The following is a 10,233-nucleotide window of genomic DNA, read 5'->3' as shown; positions in this document are numbered from 1 at the left end:
GGACAAGTACATTAGTGTCTAGTTTGAGAAACAGACGACTCACAAGTCCTCAACTGGCAGCTTCATTAAATAGTACCCGCAAAACACCAGTCTCAACGTCAACAGTGAAGTAGCGACTCCGGGATGCTAGAAAGGGTTCTACCTGGAACCAAAAGGGTTCTACCTGGAACCAAAAAGGGGTTTTGAAAGGGTTCTCCTATGGGTACAGCTGAAGAACTGTTTTAGGTTCTAGATAGCACCTTTTCTTCTAAGAGTGTAGCAGAATCACACGCATATACAATGCACCTGGCTCCACAATTTAGATACACCATACAGTAGCATATTATAATTTGAAAACACAATTATAAAAACATGTGTTTCATTCTCACATAATAAGATACCATACATGCATAGAGAGTTAGCTATAGAAACAGAGGTATTCAGTTCAATGTCTATCAACTGCATCCATGCCTGTTAGACAGTAAACAGTCCCCCCAGGATTTCACTATTCTGAATAGCAACATTTTTAGCAAAATTAACCAATTCACACATAATGTGAGGGAATGCACATTTTAACCAATCACCGCGCTTTAACCGCAAAAATGGTTCAATCATGCAACATGTCGACAAACTTTTTCCCTCGTCAGTACATTTTCGCGACAAATTGGACAATATCATTGCAAATTGCCATGCAAAATGTAATTATTGCTGCAGCAAAATCCATCATTATGGCCTGCAACTATCACAAAAAATGCTGCAAAATCCTGGCGGGACTGAGTAAAGCAATAACGCTTAGTGCCTCAACAGTGAGAGCACAATGCATAGTTATTTTTACATAAAATAACAGAATACCGATAGTTGAAATACTAACATGCTATCTGTGATCCTTGGGAGGTAGGGGTTAAGGTTAGGGTTTAGGGTAGGGAAATCCCGGATAGCACTGACCCTAGCACAATGCAAAAAACGACACTAAGAATTAGCAGCTCGTGCTCAACATTACAGTGAACATTCCACTGAGGTTGTACAGATAACATTCTAAAACAACCAGAACTCTGACTCAATAAAGTTTGAAACGGAGAACATACTTTACAACTAGGGTGATATTTTAAACACTTCTAAAGGAATTAGCGGAGCAGAACAACATATAGAGGACTGAGAAGAATGGAGAAGAAGAAACCAGAACACGTCGCACCAACGGGGTTATGGGACATAACCATCCTAGTCTTGATCGTCATATTTTCCTGTACCAGCTCTGCTAAACTCAGATGACACAGCAGATTTATATTTATTTGAGAAATAAGACAACCAAAAATTATGATAAAATAATAAAGTGATAAAATAATAAAGTGATACAATAATGAAGTGGTAAAATAAAGCAACAACACCAGTAGAATATTAATTTACAAATAGAATAACCCCTAAAGTGACCTGATTGACCCAGTCCACTCTAAGAGCACACTGTATCAACATAGAATACAAGCATAAAAATTGGTATATAAAAATAAGTTCATAACCTAGGGGAACAAAATTACCTTCTCACACTCAACAGCAGAGAAGCACATTTTGAATCTGAATTTGTATTTAAAATATTTTTTATTGACACCTGCTGGGACACACTGTACTGTATATGCAACACATTTAACACCAGAAAAAGTAAGACATAACTGAAAGAGAAGCAAGTGGAAGGGAAAACCAGTGGAATACAGTTTTTTAGAAAGTGCCAGTTAGTGCCCAGCCCCCCCCCCCCCCCCCGACCCAACAAAACCAACACTACTGGACCTTTGCGTGTATGAGTGTGACCCTGTCTGTTCCCTGCTATGGGTTCTGACTGCGTGACAATGGCTTGTCATGGGAAGTTCAGCACGGGCCTCTACCTGCCAAGCGAACCCTAATTCCCTAACTGCCCTGCTGGTCCTCCGCGGGCCCCTGTGGGCCTCATTCTGCTGTTCAGGGTCCTCCATTAACATCCTGCCGGCAATGTCCCCCCAGACCTAAACCTAGCCCCCAGCCCGACAGTAGACATACAGTGCATACACACACGCATTACACATGCACTCACATGCATATTACCGAAACACCCAAAGCATGCAAGTGTATTCATACACATTTATAAATAAACACAGATGCTGTAACGACACACACACATCACTCAGCAAGGTTCTTCTCATCCAGCCGAGCACTAATTCTTCCCATCGTCTCAATGCCAAAAGAAAAAAAAGTTGCAACCGCGTTGATTGAAGAGAATGTTTATCTGACTTACATAGACATACAGTGCCTTCACACCCCTAGACTTTTTCAAACATTTCTTGTGTTAGAGCCTGAAATGAAAACTGATTAAATTGAGATTTTGTGTCACTGGCCTACACACAACACCCCATAATGTGAAAGTGGAATTATGCTTTTTTTTTTTTTTCAACAAATTAATTAAATATGAAAAGCTGAAATGTCTTGAGTCAATAAGTATTCAACCCCTTTGTTATGGCAAGCCTAAATAAGTTTGGGACTTAACATTTGCTTAAGAAGTCACATAATAATTTGCATGGACTCACTCTATTTGCAATAATAGTGTTTAATATGATTTTTTAATGACAACCTCATCTCTGTACCCCACATATACAAATATCTGTAAGGTCCCTCAGTCGAGCAGTGAATTTCAAAAACAGATTCAACCATAAAGACCAGGGATATTTTCCAATGCCTCACGAAGGGCACCTATTGGTAGATGGGTGAAAATGTAAAAACATGGTGAAGTTATTAATTACACTGTGGATGGTGTATCAATCCACCCAGTTACTACAAAGATACAGTCGTCCTTCCTAACTCAGTTGCCGGAGAGGAAGGAAAGTGCTCATGGGTTTAACTATGAGGCAAATGGTGACTTTAAAACAGTTCATGTCTGTGATAGGAGAAAACTGAGGATGTATCAACAACATTGTAATTACTCCACAATACTAACCTAAATAACAGAGTGAAAAGAATGAAACCTGTACATAATAACACATATTCCAAAACATACATCCTGTTTGCAATAAGTCACTGAAGTAAAACTGCAAAATAAGGTGGCAAAGAAATTAACTTCATGTCCTGAATACAAAGGGTTATGTTTGGGACAAATCCAAGAGAACACATCACTGAGAACCACTCTTCATATTTTCAAGCATGGTGGTGGCTGCATCATGTTATGGGTATGCTTGTCATTGGCAAGCAAGTTTTTTTAGGATAAAAATGTACCGAATAGAGCTAAGCACAGGCAAAATCCTAGAGGAAAACCTGGTTCAGTCTGCTTTCCAACAGACACTGGGAAACAAATTCACCTTTCAGCAAGGCAATAACCTAAAACACAAGACCAAATATACACTGGAGTTGCTTACCAAGATTACATTGTATGTTATTGAGTGGTCTAGTTACAGTTTTGACTTAAATCGGCTTGAAATTCTATGGCAAGACTTGAAAATGGCTGTCTAGTAATGATCAACAACCAACTTGACAGAGCTTATAGAGTTTTTTAAAGAATAATGTTCAAATATTGTACAACCCAGGTGTGCAAAGCTCTTAGAGACCTACCAGAAAGACTCACAGCTGTAATCACTGCCAAAGGTGATTCGAGCATGTATTGACCCAGGAGTGTGAATACTTATGTAAATGAGATAATTTCATTTTCAATAAATTTCAAACAAATGTCTAAAAACATGTTTTTACCTTGTCATTATGTGGTATTGTGTGTAGATGTCTGATATATATAAAAAAAAATATATTTAATCAATTTTGAACTCAGGCTGTAACACAACAAAATGTGGAATAAGTCATGGGGTCTGAATACTGTCTCAAGGCACTGTAGATCCAATTCCCACAGCCTGGAATTAGACCTCATCATCCTCCACTGGCTGTCCTGACCTCAATTTCATGATCACCTGCCAGAAATAGAGAAAGAAAGGAGTAAACGAGAGAGAAGGGTCATGAGTGGTGCTTGTACTCTGTACATTTGTTTTGACAGAGATCTCATCATTGTCAGATTAAAACTGGTGTGTGTGTATGCATGTGTGTGCATGCGTGATGGTGTAGTGGACATGAGTCGGGCCATGGTTGCTCATGGCCACGTGATGGGTAACTCCTTCTGTGACTTCAAAATCCGTGTCGGCCCTTGGGCCAAGAGATGGAATTTCCTCTTGGTCTAATGGTCAAGACGTTGGTTTCCCCCTCGTTAGACCCAGGATCATATCCCATGTGTTACAATGGCATGCCTCAGGTTCCTCAGTTTGCCAATATATTGCTCTGTATGATAGTCGTCTTGGGCCATTAGTCAATTTATATCCCAGACATCAAGTCCTCGAGAAAAGGAGTTTTAGCTACATTCTGCAAAAAAGGCAGGGTAGTGTGAAAAAAATTAACCTTACCTCTTTGAGCTGGGCTATCTCTTTACTCTCCAGGTTTCTTTGTGCAATGTTGGTTATGGTCTTCACTCGAGTGGCATAACTAGAGGATAAATAGTATAAAAAGGAGAGATGGTATGTGTTACAGAGATGGTACGTGTTAAAATATGGTACGATTTACATACGTGTTACAGAGATGGTACGTGTCACATGCATGGTACGTTACACACAAACAAGAACAACCCAAGCAAGGGCAACTTTGAAATGGCACCCAATTCCCTATAGTGCACAAGAGTGCCATTTTGGAGGGTGCATCTTGGGGGCTTAGTACTACAGTTTTAACCATTTCCTGGAGCTCCAGCCTGGTAAGGATGGAGGGATGTGATTTCAGCATTTACTATAGGCATGGGTCAATTGGACATGAGTTTCTCTTCTTATAGCAGAGTTTGTTAGAAGTGTTTGTCGGTGGGGGGCCGGGTGTTTAGGTGTTTGAGTTGTGTGTTTTATGGGGTATGTGTGATGGGAAATCACTCTCACATAAGGGAGGTGAGCGTCTCGTCCAGGTTGCATTCGGAAGGCGAGACGTTGACGACCATGAGCGTCTTGGCGTTGCCGCCCAGCGAGTCCTGCATGATCTGGGTGAGCTTGCTGTTCCTGTAGGGGATATGCGGCAGGTCCGAGGACAGGGCAGAGATCACATCTCCCAGAGCACTCAGAGACTTGTTAATGGAGTTAGCCTCCTATAGAAAGAGGCGGAAGGGAGAGAGAAAGAGACAGAGAGAGCCTTGGTTATTGTTGTTACTGTTGTCCCGTTGACAATTTTGATTCTTATTATTTTCATATTGTAAATATCCAAAGTAAGCTTTGGCAATATGTACATTGTTACATCATGCCAATAAAGCAAATTGAATTGACAGAGAGAGAGAGAGAAACAGCGAGAGATAGAGCGAGAGGGAGGACTATTCAACAATGATATCCATGGGAAAAAATGCAAACTGTTAGTTGTAAACAGCCCGCCCACATAAATGACTGTAATATATAAAGCTTTATGCCTGAATTCTAACAGGGTAACCTAATAACCTTGAGCTGGTCGTCTTTTGCCCCAGTCTTGGCTGCTCTCTCGCTCCCTGCCAGATCCACCAGACTCAACTTCCCAAAGCTCACACTCCCATTGGTCAGATTCCTGGTCTCCACCATGATCCCAATGATCAGGTGGGAACGAGAGCTCTCCACGTTCATCTCTGCATCAACCACACAGAGGTAAAGAAGATTTTGTCAGAAAAACAGCATTATGACATGAGGTAGAATTGTGAAGTATGGTATCATGGTTGTCACATTAACCCCTGAAGTAAATGAAAGAGCCAGTGATTCTGTTAAGACCCCCAATACCCCAATATCTCCTGCTTTGCCTTGCTTAGCAGATCTCTCTCTCTCTGAGCCCAGTTCTGTAATGATGTACCTACCATCCACTCAATCTGACTGTGACTAAACCAATAAATCAAAACCCTTTAACAGGGCGCTTTTGAAGTGGGGAGCGGGCGTTTGGGCATACTGGTGGCTGCGTTATGGCGGTTGGCGCAAGCCTGCTGAAACATGGCGAAGAGCTCCCCGGCGCTGGAAGCTTCCTTTGTCTCTGCTCCCTGGGCAAACACAAGCCCCTTTCTGTTCCTTTTAATCTCCACCCGCCTGCTCTGGGCCTCGGCCCCGCTCACAAAGAGGTCCTGGAGCCGGTCATTATACAGTTCCAACATATAGACCGAGACCTAGGAAGAGAGTAACACAGAGAAGAGACAAGAGGAAAGGAGAGATGAGAGGAGCAAAAAGGACAGGATGGAGGAGAGGAGAGTAATTTTATGTTTAACTATAAAGTATATTTGCTTCTTGTTGCTGATATACAATAGGAAATTGTTTCTCATCGCTCAGAAAGACTTTGCAGCCCTCACCTTGAAGTCAAACTTGGTGGCATTCTCCTGGAGGATGTCAAATACGGCATTGAACGCTCTAGGCATGATGCCTGGGCTTCTCTGGTCTCTGTCACCCACCATGGTGAAGGTCTTTCCGGAGCCTGTCTGACCATACGCAAAGATACACACGTTGAAGCCGTCGATGGCTGACTGGATCAGCCTGGAAAAGAGACTGGTTCAAACAGGGAATCTTAAAGGCCCTGTGCAGTCAAAAATGCTTTTACAGTGCCTTCGGAAAGTATTCAGACCCCTTGACCTTTTCCACATTTTGTTAAGTTACAACCTTATTCTAAAATGGATTAAATAAACTAAATTCCTCATCAATCTACACAATGCCACAATGACGAGGCAAAAACTGGTTTGTTGACATTTTTGCAAATGTATAAAAAAAACAAACAGAAATACCTTATTTACATAAGTATTTTAGACCCTTTGCTATGAGACTCGAAATTGAGCTCAGGTTCATCCTGTTTCCATTGATCATCCTTGATATGTTTCTACAACTTGATTACAGTCCACCTGTGGTAAATCCAAGTGATTGGATATGCTTTGGAAAGGCCCACACCTGTCTATATAAGTTTCCACAGTTGACAGTGTATGTCAGAGAAAAAACCAAGTCATTAGGTCGAAGGAATTGTCTGTAGAGTTCCGAGACAGCATTGTGTCAAGGCACAGATCTGGGGAAGGGTACCAAAAAATGTCTGCAGCATTGAAGATTCCAAGAAAACAGTGGCCTCCATCATTCTTAAATGGAATAAGTTTGGAACCACTAAGAATCTTCCTAGAGCTGGCACCCCGGCCAAACTGAGCAAATATTTCCCTCGATCCTGACTAGTCTCCCAGTCCCCCGCTGAAAAACATCCCCGCTGCATGATGCTGCCACCACCATGCTTCACTGTAGAGATGGTGCCAGGTTTCCTCCAGACGTGATGCTTGGCATTCAGGCCAAAGAGTTCAATCTTGGTTTCATCAGACCAGAGAATCTTGTTCCTCATGATCTGAGAATCTTTAGGTGCCTTTTTGCAAAATCCAAGTGGGCTGTCATGTGCCTTTGGAGTAGCTAGACTGTGGACTGTGGAGTAGCTTCCGTCTGGCCACTATACCTACCATAAACCCCTGTTTGGTGGAGTGCTGCAGAGATGGTTGTCCTTCTGGAAGGTTCTCCCATCTCCACAGAGGAACTCTAGAGCTATGTCAGAGTGACCATCGACTTCTTGGTCACCTCCCTGACCAAGGCCCTTCTCCCTGATTTCTCAGTTTTGGCTGGGCGGCCAGCTCTAGAAAGAGTCTTGGTGGTTCCAAACTTCTTTGATTTAAGAATGATGGAGGCCACTGTGTTCTTGGAGACCTTCAATGCTGCAGAAATGTTTTGATAACCTTCCCCAGATCTGTGCCTCAACACAATCCTGTCTCGGCGATCTACGGACAATTCCTTAGACCTCATAGCTTGGTTTTTGTTCTGACATGCACTGTCAACTGTGGGACCTTATATAGACAGGTTGCCTTTCCAAATCATGTCCAATCAATTGAATTTACCACAGGTGAACTCCAATCAAGTTGTAGACCCAGCTCAAGGATGATCAATGGACACAGGATGCACGTGAGCTCAATTTCGAGTCTCATAGCAAAGGGTCTGAATACTTATGTAAATAAGTAAATAAGTATTATGTAAATACAATTTTATACTTATGTTAATAAAAAATAAAAAATACATACATTCGCAAAAACCCGTTTTCACTTTGTAGTTATGGGGTATTGTGTGTAGATTGATGAGGATTTTTTTATTTAATCAATTTTCGAATAAGGCTGTAACGTAACAAAATGTGGAAAAAGGGAAGGGGCCTTAATACTGCACTGTATAGTATTCATTTTTGTATATCTGTGTTTATATTATCCATGAGTTTCTAGTAGACAGACCATATGGTTCAAGAGGAAATAGCCTAATTAATGAATAAAGCATCTAATCAACAATGGCACTATTTTCAATTACCTCTGCAACTCGTTAAACTATTCACCAGTTTGATGGCAAAACATTTACAATATATACATATAGTAAAATAATTGTTAAAAAATTATAATATAAAGGATATTTCATGCTGAAACCCTCATATTAAACACCAATGGCATTCACTAAGTTAATGGTTTGTATTTAGGATAACGTTTTTCAGCTTTGTCATTATAGTTTTTTTATTTTAAAACATCTTTTATAATTATTTCATATATTTTACATGTGATAAGTCCAGAGAGAGGGCCAGAGATAATTACAGACACCTGTAATAATCTGGAAATACTCAAAAGGGCCACTAGATCATTTATGATAGATTTACCCCCTATTGAACTGTACATATTAATATCTTGAAACTGTAATTGTCTAAGACATGCAAGAAAAAATAATAAATAATTGTTCACAAAAAGAAGGATACCAAAATTCTGGTAGTTTTCTGGTAAACTTTGAAAGTTTCCAGTAATATAGCCTCCCTTTGCAACCCTAGTTTAGTTACAACGGTGCGTACAATTAGCACAAAACTCTACATTTACAAAAGACCTTTGAATTCATTTCCAGTTCCCTCACCTCCACCAAACCAATCACAGTGCTCTGTACTGTATTTCGTGACAGACTTATTGAATCTGACATAGGGGCAATACGGTCTAAGGATGGGCTTTGGCAGCAGTTTTGAAAGAGGAGGATACCTCCTTTCCTGTCTCCTTTGGTTCAGATATGAACATTTCTGCTTCCCAAATCAAATCAAAATGAACCATTTGAGCCAATAAAAGGATGTTAAGATTGGCAGCATCACCTGTTGGTGTCTTGGAACACATCTTCCTGGGAGCTCTCGCCACTGAATACCCGGTCGAACTGGAACTCTCTCGGCCCCCTTGAGGTTTCCACGGTAACAGAGTAATCGTCCAGACGCCCCACAGCGATGGCACCTCCCTGAGCTGCCTCGGCGCGGCTCATGGGCCGTATCCGACAAAACACCCGAATTTTACCTGCACCACACGACAAAACCACTGCAAAGGTCAAGCACTGACCCCAAACTGTACAGTACTGAACTTGCACCTATGCTAGCTCAGCTAAAATAGTCTTGTGGCATGCAGAAGACCCGCGTTAAAACCTAGTCAATTACATAGATAGATAACTACCTTTCATGTCCTCCACCATGTTGTAGTACTTCTTTCTCATGGTCCTCTCTGAAGTGTAGTTCTCTACGACCTTCCTATTCTCCTCTCTCACTTGTTTCAGCTGCCAACAGGGGATAGATGAGACAGTAACACTGAGACTACAAACAGTAAGACAACCAAGAGGAGAGGGGATGAGAACCCCTCTGAAAACATCCTCTACAAACATGGTTGTCCCGTCAAGGCCCTTAGCATTGAAGGTTCTACTTCATGTCTTAGCTAGCTAGCTATAGGCTAGTTAGTCACACCACAGCCAGGTCCCTGTTTGACATCTCACCTGGTCTTGCAGCAATAAAAGTTGTTGGCCAACGCTTTTCATTCCCTCACCTTTCCCCAAAATCTCATCCAACTCTGGAGTTGTGTCACAGTCTGAGAGAGTGGAGAGGAAAGCACAGTATGGGTACTGTAGTGCAGGGTTGGGGTAAAGTCGAATTGAAGAAGTCTATAGGCAGGTTTCCATTAATCCAGGTTTATTCGACAAAAGCAATGTCACCCCAAAAATCTTTGTGACGTGTAATGGAAATGGCAAATATAGATTTAATTCTAAATGCCAACTGCCTGCTAAATCTATTTTCCAACTATAATGTTTCTTTGCAGGATTCTCGTCCTGACTTTCAAGAATGGCTGAATTGCTTCGACTTGCTTTTCAGTTTGGCTGGATGCAAGTTTCACCATCCAATTACAAGTTTCGTCATGGCACAGACCGTGGAGATATGTTGGCACATAAGAATTATTAGAAT

General features: G+C 41.4%; 1 protein-coding gene across 1 annotated transcript; it reads right to left on the bottom strand.

The window, feature by feature from the left end:
* Positions 1–3,839: 3,839 nt before the first annotated feature.
* si:dkey-96l17.6 (kinesin-like protein KIN-14E) lies at positions 3,840–9,476 on the bottom strand. The gene is made up of 8 exons (XM_039013907.1): positions 9,458–9,476; positions 9,112–9,304; positions 6,293–6,473; positions 5,902–6,112; positions 5,430–5,590; positions 4,887–5,089; positions 4,374–4,452; positions 3,840–3,890 (listed from the first exon to the last, which is right to left on the bottom strand). Exons 1-8 carry the CDS (start codon positions 9,474–9,476, stop codon positions 3,840–3,842), a joined length of 1,098 nt encoding a protein of 365 aa, XP_038869835.1.
* Positions 9,477–10,233: the final 757 nt, after the last annotated feature.

Source organism: Salvelinus namaycush, chromosome 18 (assembly GCF_016432855.1).
Source record: "Salvelinus namaycush isolate Seneca chromosome 18, SaNama_1.0, whole genome shotgun sequence".
NCBI lineage: Eukaryota > Metazoa > Chordata > Actinopteri > Salmoniformes > Salmonidae > Salvelinus > Salvelinus namaycush.
Note: the sequence above shows the minus strand (reverse complement) of the source record. Positions and strands in the feature narration are given on the sequence as shown.